Genomic DNA, 14,819 nt, shown 5'->3' with positions numbered 1-14,819 from the left:
TCCTCCCCCCCCCCAACTCCTACCCTGTCCGTTCTCCTGCCCCCGATCCGCCTGCCCCATTCAGTCCTGCAGGTTCTTCCCGCTTCTTCTTCCTCAATCGCGAAAACACGGCCTTTTAAAACGGGTTTGCTTATGATTAAACGGACCCAAATTTTTTTGTTCCAAATAAATCGATTATTAGCTTTCCAACCAGGAAAATAGATTATTACTGGTACCTTACCAACGTTTCCAATGTTATTATTTTTTGACAACAGGAACCCTTTCGAATTAACACACACACACACACACACACACACACACACACACACACACACACACACACACACACACACACACACACACACACACACACACACACACACACACACACACACACACACACACATACCTCCTTTTAGTAATAGATGTGAATTAACACACAAATTAATGTCAACCACATACCATGTAGAGATGTGTAAGTTGGGACAAACCCGCAAGCCCTGCAGTGCTGATCAGAGAATTTCTCCGGACGTCCAGCACTTCCAAAGAAGGCAGCAAGCATTCCTCCAGTCCTGATAATGTCTCCAATGCATTTTCTACAAAAGAAAACATGTGCGGTGAGTGTCATTGTGATGAAAATGTACTATTGAGTCGGTAAGGAGAAAAAATATCGACAAGGTTATGGTGATGCCAGCTTGTGAAGGATCAGGCTTGGTTTGAAGGCCAGAGGAACGATGACGTGTGGTGTCACCATTACGTGTTCTTACACTATGGATAACTAACTGATCAAGGAAAATACTGTGGGGAGATGCCTTTAGACAAAACTATATTTACTTCCGCCACCGAAAGTGGATGGAGGTTATGTTTTCACCCCTGGTTGTCTGTTTGTGAGCATGATATGTCAAAAATTAATGGATTTGGCCAAAACTTGGTGGACAGGATTGGTGTGTGAAAATGACAAGGACAAATTGATTAGATTATGGAGAATATATGGATTTGGATACGAGAACTTTAACGATTCCTCACATTTGAGAGGTAGGAACAAAAAACGATAAGTTATACGATGTTTCAAAAAAGTTGTGAACGGATTATGACAAAACATGGTGGATGAGTTGGGTACACAACAAGAACAAGCCGATTCGATTTTGGTGTGCGAGACTAGAGTGAATGGGTCTGGATGCAGATCCAGTCTATCAGTGGGATATAAAACAAACTGTTCAACCTGGCGGAGGTACGTGCTCTACCGAGTGCCGTTCTAGTTTAAAATGTGACCTGAATGGTTAGTTTTTCGAGGCAACCATTTCAAATGTCTGCATGCACTCATTCATACATACACTCACCTTGCGTTGTTCTTGCTCGTGCTCCGTTTTTCCTGTGAATTATATTCGGTTTCTAAATATTTGGGTTCATGCCAAACATTTTCGTGAAAGGAGGGTGCACCTAATGATGCAACACACCATTCTTATGAAACACTAGGACGACAGTTTATCGTCATGTAGAAAATAAAACCGAATAGGTCTCTTGGGTTTGATTCTCGGCGTGACTATAAGCTGTTGGGTTGGTGCTTCACAAGCAGTGCATTGCATCACAAAGTGCGCCATCACTCAGATGGACGTAAGCTCGGTGTCCCACATCTACTAGCGTCAGCTGGTGGAGGTTAAAAACTCCACGGTATCACTTGCAAAAGATACACAAGTTATTGCCGGCATCCTAGCCAAATTACAAATTCCTGCCTAAATTCGTTTAATGTCAGGTATGACCAGCTGGTCTGTGAATGAGTTGGGCTAAACTTCCCCTACAGGGATGTGGGAGCAATTGTGGCTTAAAAGTAGAAGTAGTAGTAGTAGTAGCAGTATACTTGTAGATAATAGTTGCAGATTTTGGTACTTTTTTGTCCACCACTGGATAAGATAACTGTCTGCCTGCTCTTTCTAAATCGCCTTTTCACTTTATTAATGTTCTGTGGATCTTAACAATTTTAGTATGTACAAGGCCCTCCATAAATGTGTGATTTAAATTATACTATCCTGTATATAATTTGGCATGTGTGTGTTTGACTTGTATGCACTCCTAAATCGCTGCATGGAATGAGTTAAAATTTGGTGACTGTACTTGAGGTGTGCTGGAAAAAGGTTTTCGGCATGAAATTTTTTTGTAGTCCCCAGGGGTTCTGGCAGGGAGGGAGGGTCGGGAGGGGAAACACCAATTCTCGATCTAAATGTGTACTGTATAGCACCACATAAACTCCAACATGTCATGGTTACCATTAAGGAACAATGTTTTCAGATGCGGATGACTGAGGCCATTGCTGGCAGATATCTTGTTGCGAGCCAAACTAAGCCACTGGAGATAAGGCCACTGGTTTTGAAGAATAACCGAGCGAAGACCACAGGACTCAGCACGAAGCCACAGCAGGTGTGGTAATGCTTCAAGTGGAGTTAGAGAGTCCAGAAAATTACTGGAGATATCCACAAAGCGTAGATGAGGAAATGAAGCAATGAGAGAGATATCTGTCAGGTTACTGGGAACAGGTGAGACAACATATACAAGATATACTGCATTGTTATCATTTTCACATCTTAAGCATACACTATATAAACAATTAATTAAATACTCTTCCTGTATTGTGAAGGTTTTAACACATTTGCATTCTCAGTTATGGTCACTTGCATTGATTGAGTGGTAAGTCTCATGGTTCTTGTGTGAAGATAACTTTTGTGTCCTTAAACTTGATATGTACATGTATTGTTAGGTTCCAAGCTGACAGGTGTGTCATGCTAATGTATACCAGCTGAGGCTATTGTTCTTGTTCGGAATATTATCTCTGCCATTGAAGGTAGATGGAGGTTATGTTTTCACCCCTTTCTGTTTGTTACTTGCCAAAAAAAATGTTTTGCCAAGTATGTTGATCTGTTCCGTTAGTTTGTTTGTCCGCTAGCCTACAGCCCCAACCACTCAGTCAAACAATTCTGAAACTTTTGCCGATTGTAGGTGTGGTGAATTGAAGGACGTGACGTGTGATCACATGTCGCACGGCTCGAGCACGGAATAGATAAAGCCAAGCTCCGCGCGGACGGGGCGATTGTCCCAGGGGCATTGTCATTTACGGCGGCGGTTCACTTGGTGCTCGTTGAATGGTGAGAACTGAGAGTATATCGGACTCCGTGCTTATACTGATTTATTTTGCGGTGATTAGTTGCACGTGTATACATTACTGCTTATGTACTCCTTGCTGCACCTGTATTCCCTGATGTGCCCGTAGAAGCGGCTTCAATCAAATGGAATAAAGCCTACACTCTGAAGGTTCTTCTCTCGCTTTCATTTCAATTTATTCCATTTGGTTTTCTCGGCTCTCTCAACCAACGATGGACAAGATCTACAAACCAGAGAGGTTCGACGCAGACCCAAACGCGACTGACTCGGAAATGAAATGGTCGCATTGGTTCCGTTCCTTCTCACACTATCTGACCATCATCGAAGAGGGAGCCGACAAATTGGCCGCCCTTGTGAATCATGTCTCGCCCAGTGTATACAGGCTCTTCTCGGAGTGTGACACCTACGATGCAGCGATCAACGAGCTGCGGGTGCTCTACGTGAAGCGCAAGAACGAGGTGTACATATGACATCTTCTCAACACACGCAAGCAAGCAGCCGGGGAGACCATCGATCAGTTCCTGCAAGCGCTGAGGCAGCTGGGAAAAGACTGCAGCTTCCGGGCCGTAACCGCCGAGGAACACCGAGATGAAGCGACCCGAGAGGCATTCATCCAAGGGCTCAGGTCAGCCCACATACGGCAACGCTTACTGGAGAAAGCGCAACCCACTCTTGAAAAGGTAGTCGACCAGGCTCGAGCGATGGATACGGCTCAGCAGCAATCTGAGTCATTTGGGACACCAATGCTGCTAATGAACGCTGCCACGGTGGAAACTCAAGGAACCCCACAGGGCACCCCGGACACAGAGGATGGAGAAAAACCTGAGGAATCGGATACCCAGACCTCGTCAAACTCCTCAGCAACTACTTCGGTTGGTAAATGCTTCTTTTGTGGGTACAAAAGACACCTCCGCCACCAATGCCCCACCAGAGATGCCACATGCATGAATTGTCACAAGAAAGGGCATTATGCCAGGGTATGTAAATCTACTCTAAGGAGAAATAAACCCACTTCTGCGGCTCTCTACTCACAAAAGAAACTAACTGCAGCCTCACCGGGGAATCTATCCAAGGCTATCATCAACGTACGAATTAACGGGCATATGGCTGAAGCTCTGATTGATACCGGTAGATTGAAATGGAAGATCCACCCGACAGACAATACGGTATGCATGGCCGCCACATCACTACAGTCCCGCGTACGAGGGTACTGCAATGTTGAATTGGACGGAAAAGGGTACACCCATCGGGATGTAAGGGTACTGGTACTTCGTGATTTATGCGCAGACGTAATTCTGGGTCATAATGTCCTCAAGCGGCACACGAGCGTCGAAATACCCTTTGGAGGAAGCAAACCTCGTCTAATTTTAAATGCTCTGACCACCGCAGAGGTAACGTCCCCCCAGCTGTTTGCTAACTTGTCGCCAGTCTGTAAACCGATAGCGATCAAATCGCGGCGATATACCACTGCTGATATGAACTTCATCGCTTCAGAGACCAAGCGATTACTGGAAGAAGGTATTATAGAACCGAGCGATTCGCCATGGCGCCCACAGGTGTTGGTCACCGCCAATCAGAACCATAAGAAACGAATGGTTGTCGATTACTCCCAAACGGTCAATCGTTTCACTCAACTCGATGCCTACCCTTTGCCGCGCATAGACGAGATGGTCGAACGCGTGGCCAATTATAAAATATTCAGCACCATCGATTTGCGAAGCGCCTATCATCAAATTCCCATCCGAGAGGAAGACAAACCTTACACCGCATTCCAGGCAGGTAGACGCCTCTACCAATTCAGGAGGATTCCGTTCGGTGTCACGAATGGAGTAGCTTGCTTCCAACGAGTTATGGACGACATCATCTCAGATGAAAACCTCAAAGACACTTTTGTTTACGTGGACAATGTCACAGTGTGCGGTAAGGATCAGGGGGAACATGATATGAATCTGGACAGATTCTTGAGCATTGCTAGAAAATATAATCTGACCCTCAACTACGAGAAATGGGTATTCTCGGCAAGGTCAATTGACCTTCTCGGCTACACAATAGCCGACGGCACGATTAAGCCTGATCCTGAACGATTGCGCCCACTTCGTGAGCTACCCCCACCTCAGGACCTGCAGACAATGCGCCGGGTGATAGGCATGTTCGCTTACTACACGAGATGGATTTCCCAATACTCCGAGAAAATACATCCCCTAGTGCATTGCAAAACTTCCCACCAGATGCCACTGTTGTAAAAGCTTTCCACAGCCTCAAAGATGATATCAGTAATTCCGTGGTATTATCGATCGATAGCTCGGTGCCCTTCGTGGTGGAAACAGATGCTTCTGATCACGCGATAGCTGCGACGCTTAATCAGTCTGGGCGACCCGTCGCGTTCTTCTCGAGAACTCTCTCTGGAAGCGAGCAGAGACACTCAGCAATAGAGAAGGAAGTGTACGCTATTGTCGAAGCCCTACGTAAATGGAGACACTATTTACTGGGAAACCACTTCACGCTCGTCACGGACCAGCGATCCGTTGCATTCATGTTTGATGGGGAAAATAACGGGAAAATTAAGAATGAAAAAATTGTGAGATGGCGGATAGACCTAGCCTGCTATAGTTACGACATTGTTTACCGGCCCAGGAGGGAAAACCCTGCTGCAGACACCTTCTCTCGGGTCTACTGTTCGGCGACAATCAGTCGGGCTTTGCAAGACCTACATGTGTCTCTTTGCCACCCAGGGGTAACCAGAATGGCACATTTCGTGCGCAGACAAAACCTTCCCTATTCTATCGAAGATATTAAGCAAATGAATGCTTCATGCCCTGTTTGTGCTGAACTAAAACCCAGATTCTATGGCGCGGCATCTGGCAGATTGATCAAGGCCACTTCTCCCTTCGAGAGACTAAATATCGACTTCAAAGGGCCCCTGCCGACCGAGACAGACAACAGATACATATTCACTGTTGTTGATGAATATTCAAGGTTCCCTTTCGCATTTCCGTGCTCGGATATGACCTCGGGCACTGTCGTGAAATGTCTCTCTGACCTCTTCGCTATGTTTGGGAAACCTTCGTACATACATTCAGACAGAGGGCCGTGTTTCATGTCGGCCAGGCTAAAACAGTTCCTATTAGAGCACGGCATAGCAACTAGTCGAACGACGGGTTACAACCCACAGGGTAATGGGCAGGTGGAACGGTATAACGGAGTCATTTGGAAAGCCGTAACTCTGGCGTTGAAATCAAGAGGACTGGGCCCCGAGCGGTGGGAGGTTACCCTTCTCGACGCTTTGAATTCCATACGCTCTTTGCTCTGCACGTCCACCAATGCAACTCCTCACGAACGAATGTTTACTCACCAGCGACGTTATGTTGATGGCCAATCGGTGCCCAACTGGCTAACCCATCCTGGAACAGTGTTCATGAAACGCCCGGTACGACAAAGCAAGTATGAACCCATGGTGGAGGTAGTCGAACTCATCGATACTAATCCAGAGTATGCTCATGTCAGACTCCCGGATGGCAGGGAGACCACTGTGTCGGTTCGCCATTTGGCTCCCTCAGGTACTCCTCCCGCAGGTACACCACCATCTGGCACTCCTCCTCTGACATCCCCTCCCCAGGTGTTCCCCCCCCCCCAGGAACTCCACCCGGGAACGGTGGCGACGGAGCTGCCGCGTTCCACCCGAGAGCGATCGAGGAGTCATCCCCGGCACGAGTCGAGGCTCACCAAGAGGATCGGAAGCCTCCCTCAAGTGAAACCGCCATTTACTCCCGGAGAGGTCGACGGATAAAGCCCCCTCGCCGACTCGATCTGTAAAGGGGATTATCGGCATCCTCAATGCTCATGCTCCTATATGCTCATTACATCATATATCGATGCTCATTACCATGCTCCTACAACTCAAAATAATCCTCACTGCTTGGCATGTATGCTTCTGTAGTTTAAATAGTTCGCGTTGCTTGAAATGTATACTCCTATAGCGCTGAAGTAATCATGGTGTGTTAGTTGGGCCTCTAGTTACATTTTAAAGACGGGGAGAATGTGGTGAATTGAAGGACGTGACGTGTGATCACATGTCGCACGGCTCGAGCACGGAATAGATAAAGCCAAGCTCCGCGCAGACGGGGCGATTGTCCCAGGGGCATTGTCATTTACGGCGGCGGTTCACTTGGTGCTCGTTGAATGGTAAGAATTGAGAGTATATCGGACTCCGTGCTTATACTGATTTATTTTGCGGTGATTAGTTGCACATGTATACATTACTGCTTATGTACTCCTTGCTGCACCTGTATTCCCTGATGTGCCCGTAGAAGCGGCTTCAATCAAATGGAATAAAGCCTACACTCTGAAGGTTCTTCTCTCGCTTTCATTTCAGTAGGCACCATCCCTGTGACGGTCAAGCGACAAAGTTTCACGACTTCAACAGAGGCCAAATTTCTAAAATTGTCAATTTTCATCCGATTGACTTTAAATTTGAACAGGATCTTTATATCATCTCACTGAATTCAACACTAATTATTTTGAGGTCAAAAGGTCAACATAGGCCTAATTTCTAAAATTCAGAGATAAGGCCAAAAACTGTATGCAGTATATCATGATATCTCAAAAAGTTGTGGATGAGTTATGACAAAACTAAGTGGATGAGTTAGTTAGATGACAAGAACAAGCCGATTCGATTTTGGTTCATATCCAGCCCATCAGTGGGATACAAAACAAACTGTAGAGTCTGGTAGAGGTATGCGCTCTCCTCAATGCCATTATACTTTGCTCTGTTTTGCCAACTGTCACTCTACGAGTGATTTTTCATTTGCCTGTCTGTTTGGCAGTGTGCAGGATATCTCAAATAGTTATGGACGAATTCTGATTAAACCTTCTGGACAGGTTGGTTGTGTGACAAGGATGAATTGATGAGATTTTAGTTGAAGATCTGGATATGAGAAAAAAAAATTTAATTCAAAAAGGAATTCTTCACCATTGAGAGATGGGGCCAAAATGATATGTAGCAGGATATCTCAAAACATTGTGGCCCAGTTATGACAAAACTTGGTGGATGACTTGGGTTGGTGATAAGAACAAGCCGATTAGACATTGGTGTGTGACAAGGACTAATGGTCCGGATGCAGATCCGGTCTGTCAATGAGATACAAAATGTAAACTGTTCAGCCTGGGGAGGGAGGCGCTCTACTGAGCATTGTTCTAGTTATTATCATGCACATGAGAAGTGAAAAGAGGGGTTAAGCAATCGGTTCATGTCCGTCTGTCCAATTTATATTCGTCAGTTTGTGATAGAGGAACAACTTATTTAAATTGAATGTTATATTTTTTAGCAGTAATTGGAACATGAAGAGGAAGACAAGTTTGCCATTTCACCGTACTTTGTCTTTGAATTCGTCCCGATCACACATGTGCAGAGAGAAGCGAGATAATATTTTTACTCTGTTTGCCTGTCTGGCAGTCAAACAAAATTGAAAATCATTCCAAACAGGAAACTCACTATTAAGAAGTTATAAAGGACACAAACAACAGGCACAAATAACTAATGTAACGTGTTTGATTGGGTGATGCAATAGACTGGGTAAAATGGCATTAAAACCCCGAATTGATTTATTTATACGCCTTTAAACCTCTCGAAACATTCATTTAAATTGAATGATATTGTTACGGTTGTGGAAATTCACAGAGCACCATATAGGTCCTTAGATCAGTGACGTCGATAAGTCTGTGTTCATATAGATTTCCCCACCAATGTTTAACGGGCAATTATTTGTGTGCTGTGATCTTTGAGGTAGCCGATTTTCTTTTGCTATCGTTATTTTGGACCAACCGCATTTCCACCACCACAACCACCTTCTACACAACCACCTTCTCCACAATCGCCAACATCCCCACAGACAACGAACAACCACCTTCTCCACAGCCGCCTTCACAACAACCACCTTCTCCACAACGCCAAGCACAACCAGCCTTCTCCACAACGCCAACCACAGCCACCATCTCCTAAACCACATCTCACCCGATAACCAACAACGAACACCATCGCCTCACCTTCAACTCCGCAAACGCCGCCATCTTTGCGCCGGCCACGGCGAGATCGCTGTAAACAGACACGGGGTTTCCTCGTTGTGCAAGAACGGTGATTTCAACCACGTCCGCTCTCCTGTGTTGGCGCCAGCATCGATGATCTCTACCACGTCCGCTCGCTTTGAGCTTCGCCTCGAATTCGGATCAGGAGATCGAGGGGGGCGGAGCCAGCGGGGGGGTCAGAAGTGAGGGATCAGAGATCAAACCTTGCCTCACGGACCTCTATAAAAAAGCGCACAGAGCGCCAAGGCAGTGAGTTGGTCGGGGATTTGGAGTGGTGTGAAGAGCAAGGTTCGAGTCCAGTGGAGGGCAGTGGAGGTCTGGGTTCACCGCGGAGACAGGAGCTGAGAACGCGGCCAAGCCTGCCGTGCAGAACTGCGCATTCGTGTGTGGGACGTGGGGAGAGCCGGAGAGAGGTCGCCAGCCAGCACCGAACGGTCCGAGGTGATCGGGCTTCGGGACAGTCCGAGTAGCGCTGAGGCTCTTAAAGAGAGCATCAACGTTCCTCTGAAGTGTTGCCGACTGGGCCCGAATCACCAGGCCGCTCGACAAGGCCGTGGCCAAACCGCGGTCATGCTAGCTGCCGTGAGGACGGGACGTCGCGGGTCGCCCCAGCGAGGCACCACGAATGTGAAGGTAACCAACCCGGCCTCTCGGAGCTTCTGTGGTCGTCACAGCTCCTTGAAATAAAGACCCAAGAGGTCCAGTCTACCCCTCGTCTTTCCTGGAGTTTTTTTCCTCGTTTCTTTTGAATGAACGTTGTGGCGCCATGTCTTTAGGTAGAACTGTACAAGTGGCCGTAATTAATAGGACGGTCGTAGTCTTCTTGTTTGCTCGTGTCTTGTCCCTACCCCCATTCTTCGTCTTGCTTGTATTACCTGCATTACTTTGACAATTGCTTGATTTCCGTGCATGTTTGGTTGGAAATAAATGTCCTTATGTGAATGTAAACCTGTTCATTGCATCCTTTCCCACCATTGAACTGCCGTATTGCATTCGGAATAATAGTTGGTTTTTAAATCGCCAATAATTGAATCGGGTCCAACGGGGCCTCGCAATAATACCCCGCTCGGTTATCCCAAAACGAAGCAAGCTGCTTAAGCGGCTCGTTTCCAAGCGGCCCCGTTGAGGTACAGTCTCTCGGTAGTCTGCCCGCGCGATTAATTAGGTATATCGACAATTCGGCGATTGACCCTGTAGCGCGAGTAGAATGTTGACGAGGCTGTGGTGTGCTCAAAACACACCCGTAGCTGGATTCCGGCGTTTGATCCGGAAGGCTGCGACTGGATTGTCCATTCGGTGGGCGAGAGCGGCCGCCATTGGCTTGAAGCGGTCGTCCGCATGCCGGCGGGCGAGAATCTCCAACAATATACTTCAAGACTCGAACACAAATCGCCTTCATAATACTTCCAAGAATCATGTTTAAAGAGGTTTAAAGGTGTATAAATAGACATTGATATATAGCATGAGAGGGTATGACATGTGAGAGGGCATCATATCAGTGTGAAGAAAAGGTCCTGGACATACTGTAGCTAATGTACGATGTCGATTGACGCTGCGTTCTATGGTGATCAATAAAGCCTCCATAAACTGTGACTCAACATTGTTTTATTACAGTGTATGAAGGTGATGTATAAGACTGCTTCAGAAGCCCTAAACTTCCTGATTTTTTATATCAACAATCTTTCAAATCATTTAAAAAAAAATTTAAGTATATACTTGAACACTTGTGTGCGGTGTTTCGTGGTCTATGAACTCTCTAATTATTATTAGCCTCCTTTTTACCATCTCTTGCTACATGTGTTTGCCCTTTACACAAATGCACAAATCACAGCAAACAAATAATAGTCTCGGTGAAAATCTCAAAAGAACTCTAAAATCACATTAGGAGTACCAAAATGTTACAAAGCTGTCCTCCAAGCCAGGGTTTATCTTTGACCTTTACCCATCACAATCAGCCTGGACAACCTTTATATTGTGATTTTTGTTTTTTTTAGCAAGTAATGATATATTTTGCAAAATAACATATCTGCACATCATACAGATTTTGCAAAATATGCATGATCGGCCATAAATTAATGAGTCATTTGTGACGCCCCCTCTCTCGCCCCCCCCACCTCTCTTACCCCTCTCTCCCCCCTCCTCTCTCACCCCCCCTCTCTCGCCCCCTACATCGCTAAATTTTGTTTAAAAATGACTGGATATCAATACTGCAGCTGTGGTTGACAGGAAAATACAAAATAGGCCAAAGTATAGCAAATTCTTGTTCTGTCTGGTAGAGCGGTCAGACGAGGTCTGCCTGGTAGAGAGTGCTTGAATGGCACTCTGCTGGATCGATCAGCCACTCTCGAGAGTTACCCTTGGAGGACTGGACCAGTTAGATGTGGGAAGAAGGCTGGGGGACAGTGACTGCAACGAGTAAGCAGCAGATACGAGCTGTGGAGTTGGGCCTGCTCTGGGCCTAACAAGGATGATGCTTCCCACGCTTACCGAGATATCAACACCGGGTAGATTGTACACTTATAGCGATTATCTGCTCGAGGCTGAGCAGTGGTTGTTCTTCCCCATTACTGCTTTGACGACGCCGTGAATGCAAGAACTTTTTGGAGGTTTACTTCAGGTAGGAATGAATAAAAGTGTTAATTAATTATGTTGAAGTTGATTCACGGTGGCAAAATGCAAATGACTTGGACTTGTTTGAGTTTTTGTAGTTGTCCCTACTCCATGGTTGGATTGGAATTTTGGTGTCTTTAGTAAGTAATCTGTTTGATAAATCTTTTGACTGTTTGACTAATTAATTAGACTGTTGTTGTTATTTAATTTGAGGTCTGGAGGTGAGATTAATTTTGAACAAAGAAAATTCAAAATGATGTTTGAGAACTTGGACAAACGAAGTTTACGAGATTCCTACAGGGTTGAGAATACATTCTGAGGTAGGGATAATCACTACCTGAGCAAGGCAGTGGATTTGTCATATTGGTGATGTTACTTTGCTTGTCATTAATGTGTGAAGAGAATTGATTATTGTACTGATAGTGTTTTTTATACTCTGCATGTTGCAGGGTTCTTTTTGCATTCATTTGTTTGGTCTAAAATTGCTGAATAAAATTCCTTCAGCTAATACCTGGCACCAGGACTATTAAATTGGTGTCAACCCGAGCACCCCACAACAGTACAAACCAATTACTCCTTCTGGGCCTTTGTACCAGAGTGCTTGGGGTAATAACGGCCACCCGTAATCTTTGCAGTCCAGATGTACAGAATCATTAACGTGCAAGTCCGATGCGTTCCAACACATTGAGATATTGCAAAAACTACACTGAAGCATGCCTTGACAGCAGTGCTGGTACTACAGCATGCAATGCAAGGCTTACCATGAATACACGATGGACAAAAAAACAGTCATCAATGTCCGAGGACAACCCGACAGTCTCCATGCATGCAGGCAACGCATTTATTACATTGGCACATCTCCATCCTGTTCATCTTCTTTAAAAACACGTCTAAAATAGTCCAAGCAATGAACGATTTAGGTTGGACAAAAATGTTATCAAAACTCTCACCTGAAATGACTTCATTGGCGATATGTCTTATCAGAAAAAAAACCCCCACCCGAATCCTCCCATGGGAAACCTCGTTTTGACCTCAAATCCAAGATGGCCGACATTGTACAGGTGCAAAACTTAAAATGGACCTAATTTTGGAAAGAAACAACAAAGAAACACTTTTAAGGTGTCATTTTTATCTAATTTGAGGACCCCCATTCGTTTAGTGATACTTATAAGATCGTTAGATAAAGGTCATATGTCAAGGTCAACGTTAAACTTGACCGAAACAATGTTAAATTTGACCGAAATTGTATCGAGAGTTATGCCAAAATGATAGTTATTGATAAAATATATTGGTTGTTATTGCCACATATACCATTAAGATGCTCATTCATTTAGTCATAGTTTTGAGGTGATTGGATATCTACATCATGTGATAAATTCAAGGTCAAATTTGATCCTAATTTGACTCTGAATTTGATCAAGATGATGCAAATCGACTCAAAATAAAGTACATTGGATGTATCATTTTCAATGGACTCTTTCAAGATGTCCATTCACTTATTTAAGAGATTGGCATCGAGATCATAATCAGAGCCAAATTTTAACCAAATAAGTAAGAATCCAAACAGATTTTGTGACCTTGCAGTGACATTATTTTGAAACCAGTGTTAAGGTGTCTCATAATAAAGTTTACTATGCCTGATCACTTAAATGATATTGTACGAGTGATAATTTTTTGAAGTCAAATTGCAATATCAATCCATTGTATTATTATTATCGAGATCATCCTGGTCATCATCATCCTGATTGTCCACATGTGGCACATTCATGTATGTTATTCCCCTGCATTGGCCACAAGCTGGTGTGCACTGTAGTCCATTCTTTCGGCAGGTGCATGTTTTTTTTGTCACACTGGCCACCACAATTGCACCGAATTATCTTGAGGAGTCGCTCTGGTGCTGCTGGCCGAGTCATCCTGATGGGCACAAGACCACCGGGAGTGGCTTTCCAACCCCAAACTGCAGAGGCGATATCATTGCCACGCCATCCCTGCACTTGGTGATAAGTCCGATGACTATGAAAGGTGGCTGCGTCACTCGTCGGCGGAAGCTTTTCTGGAGATACATATTGTGTAGAAGTAGCTTCCTTCAATAGGAACTTAATAACCCTTGGTGCGTTGAGGCTTAGTGATGTAGTGCACCCATATATCTCCAGCATGACATCTTCTCCTGCCTGTCCGATGTCCTGTTTCGATGAAGACGGAGACATAAAAACGGTGGCTGACTTGCTCAGTGCTCCATACTTCGTAAAAACAGTCACTTTGCAGATTCCATATGGCCTCGATGTGGTATCACACCCACTGAAAGCGTGCAGGAAGAGTAGACTTTCCGAGAGGGCAGGATCCAGTTTCTTCTTTAACGTTGTGATACACACCGTCTGTTTTGCGGTCGCCATGTACAGGTTGTCACTGTTATCTGTGGCATCAGCATGATGTATCATCAACTGAAATACATCAGAATCTTCTGCGACAACGGCTGTTTGTTCTTCGCAGACAAACATGCTAGCATACAGATCTTGTAGTCAGCATCCCCTTCTGCATGCTCAACGGTGATGTCTGCTTTGACCATATCCTCCGCAAGGAAGTTGATGAGGGCCTGCTTGTTTGATGTGTTGGCAAGGAAAGCTTTCTTACTCATGGTTAGATGCATTTCTGCAGAAACTGAGACTGAAGCACCAATGTCGCTCACTGTCCTACGGCGATGAGCTTTCTCCTGAGTAGTGGAGCCATGATACCCATCAAACACAACCAGTGCACATCCATAGGTGCTGCGTACATACCGGACATACATTGCACATATCTCGGCATAACTGGAGTGCTTGGGCTATATGACGTCCATGATGTCTTAATGTTACATTGTCACATAACGTCATAATAACCCGTATATATACGGGTCTCATCCCCAACACTTTGGCCAGAAACCCGTATTTTGATGGGTCTCGGGCCGAATGGGTTAATTAATGTGATCTATAGGTGATGATGCCACACCGAGCGATTTC

At 45.2% G+C, this 14,819-nt stretch overlaps 1 protein-coding gene across 2 annotated transcripts in view; it reads right to left on the bottom strand.

Annotated features, from left to right (window-relative positions):
- LOC147023803 (leucine-rich repeat-containing protein 23-like) overlaps positions 1–14,819 on the bottom strand; it is a 74,299-nt gene that overhangs the window by 19,179 nt on the left and 40,301 nt on the right. For both annotated transcript variants that reach the window (XM_085889616.1, XM_085889617.1), the window contains 2 exons: positions 2,244–2,500; positions 442–575 (listed from right to left, as the gene is read on the bottom strand). In XM_085889616.1, the coding sequence (XP_085745742.1) occupies positions 442–575; positions 2,244–2,500 (391 nt within the window). The remainder of the gene's footprint in view (positions 1–441; positions 576–2,243; positions 2,501–14,819) is intronic.

The sequence above is a fragment of the Eptatretus burgeri genome, chromosome 7 (assembly GCF_056783735.1).
Source record: "Eptatretus burgeri isolate ZD-2024b chromosome 7, Ebu_testis_v1, whole genome shotgun sequence".
NCBI classification, from domain to species: domain Eukaryota; kingdom Metazoa; phylum Chordata; class Myxini; order Myxiniformes; family Myxinidae; genus Eptatretus; species Eptatretus burgeri.
This window is presented reverse-complemented; position numbering and strand designations above follow the sequence as displayed.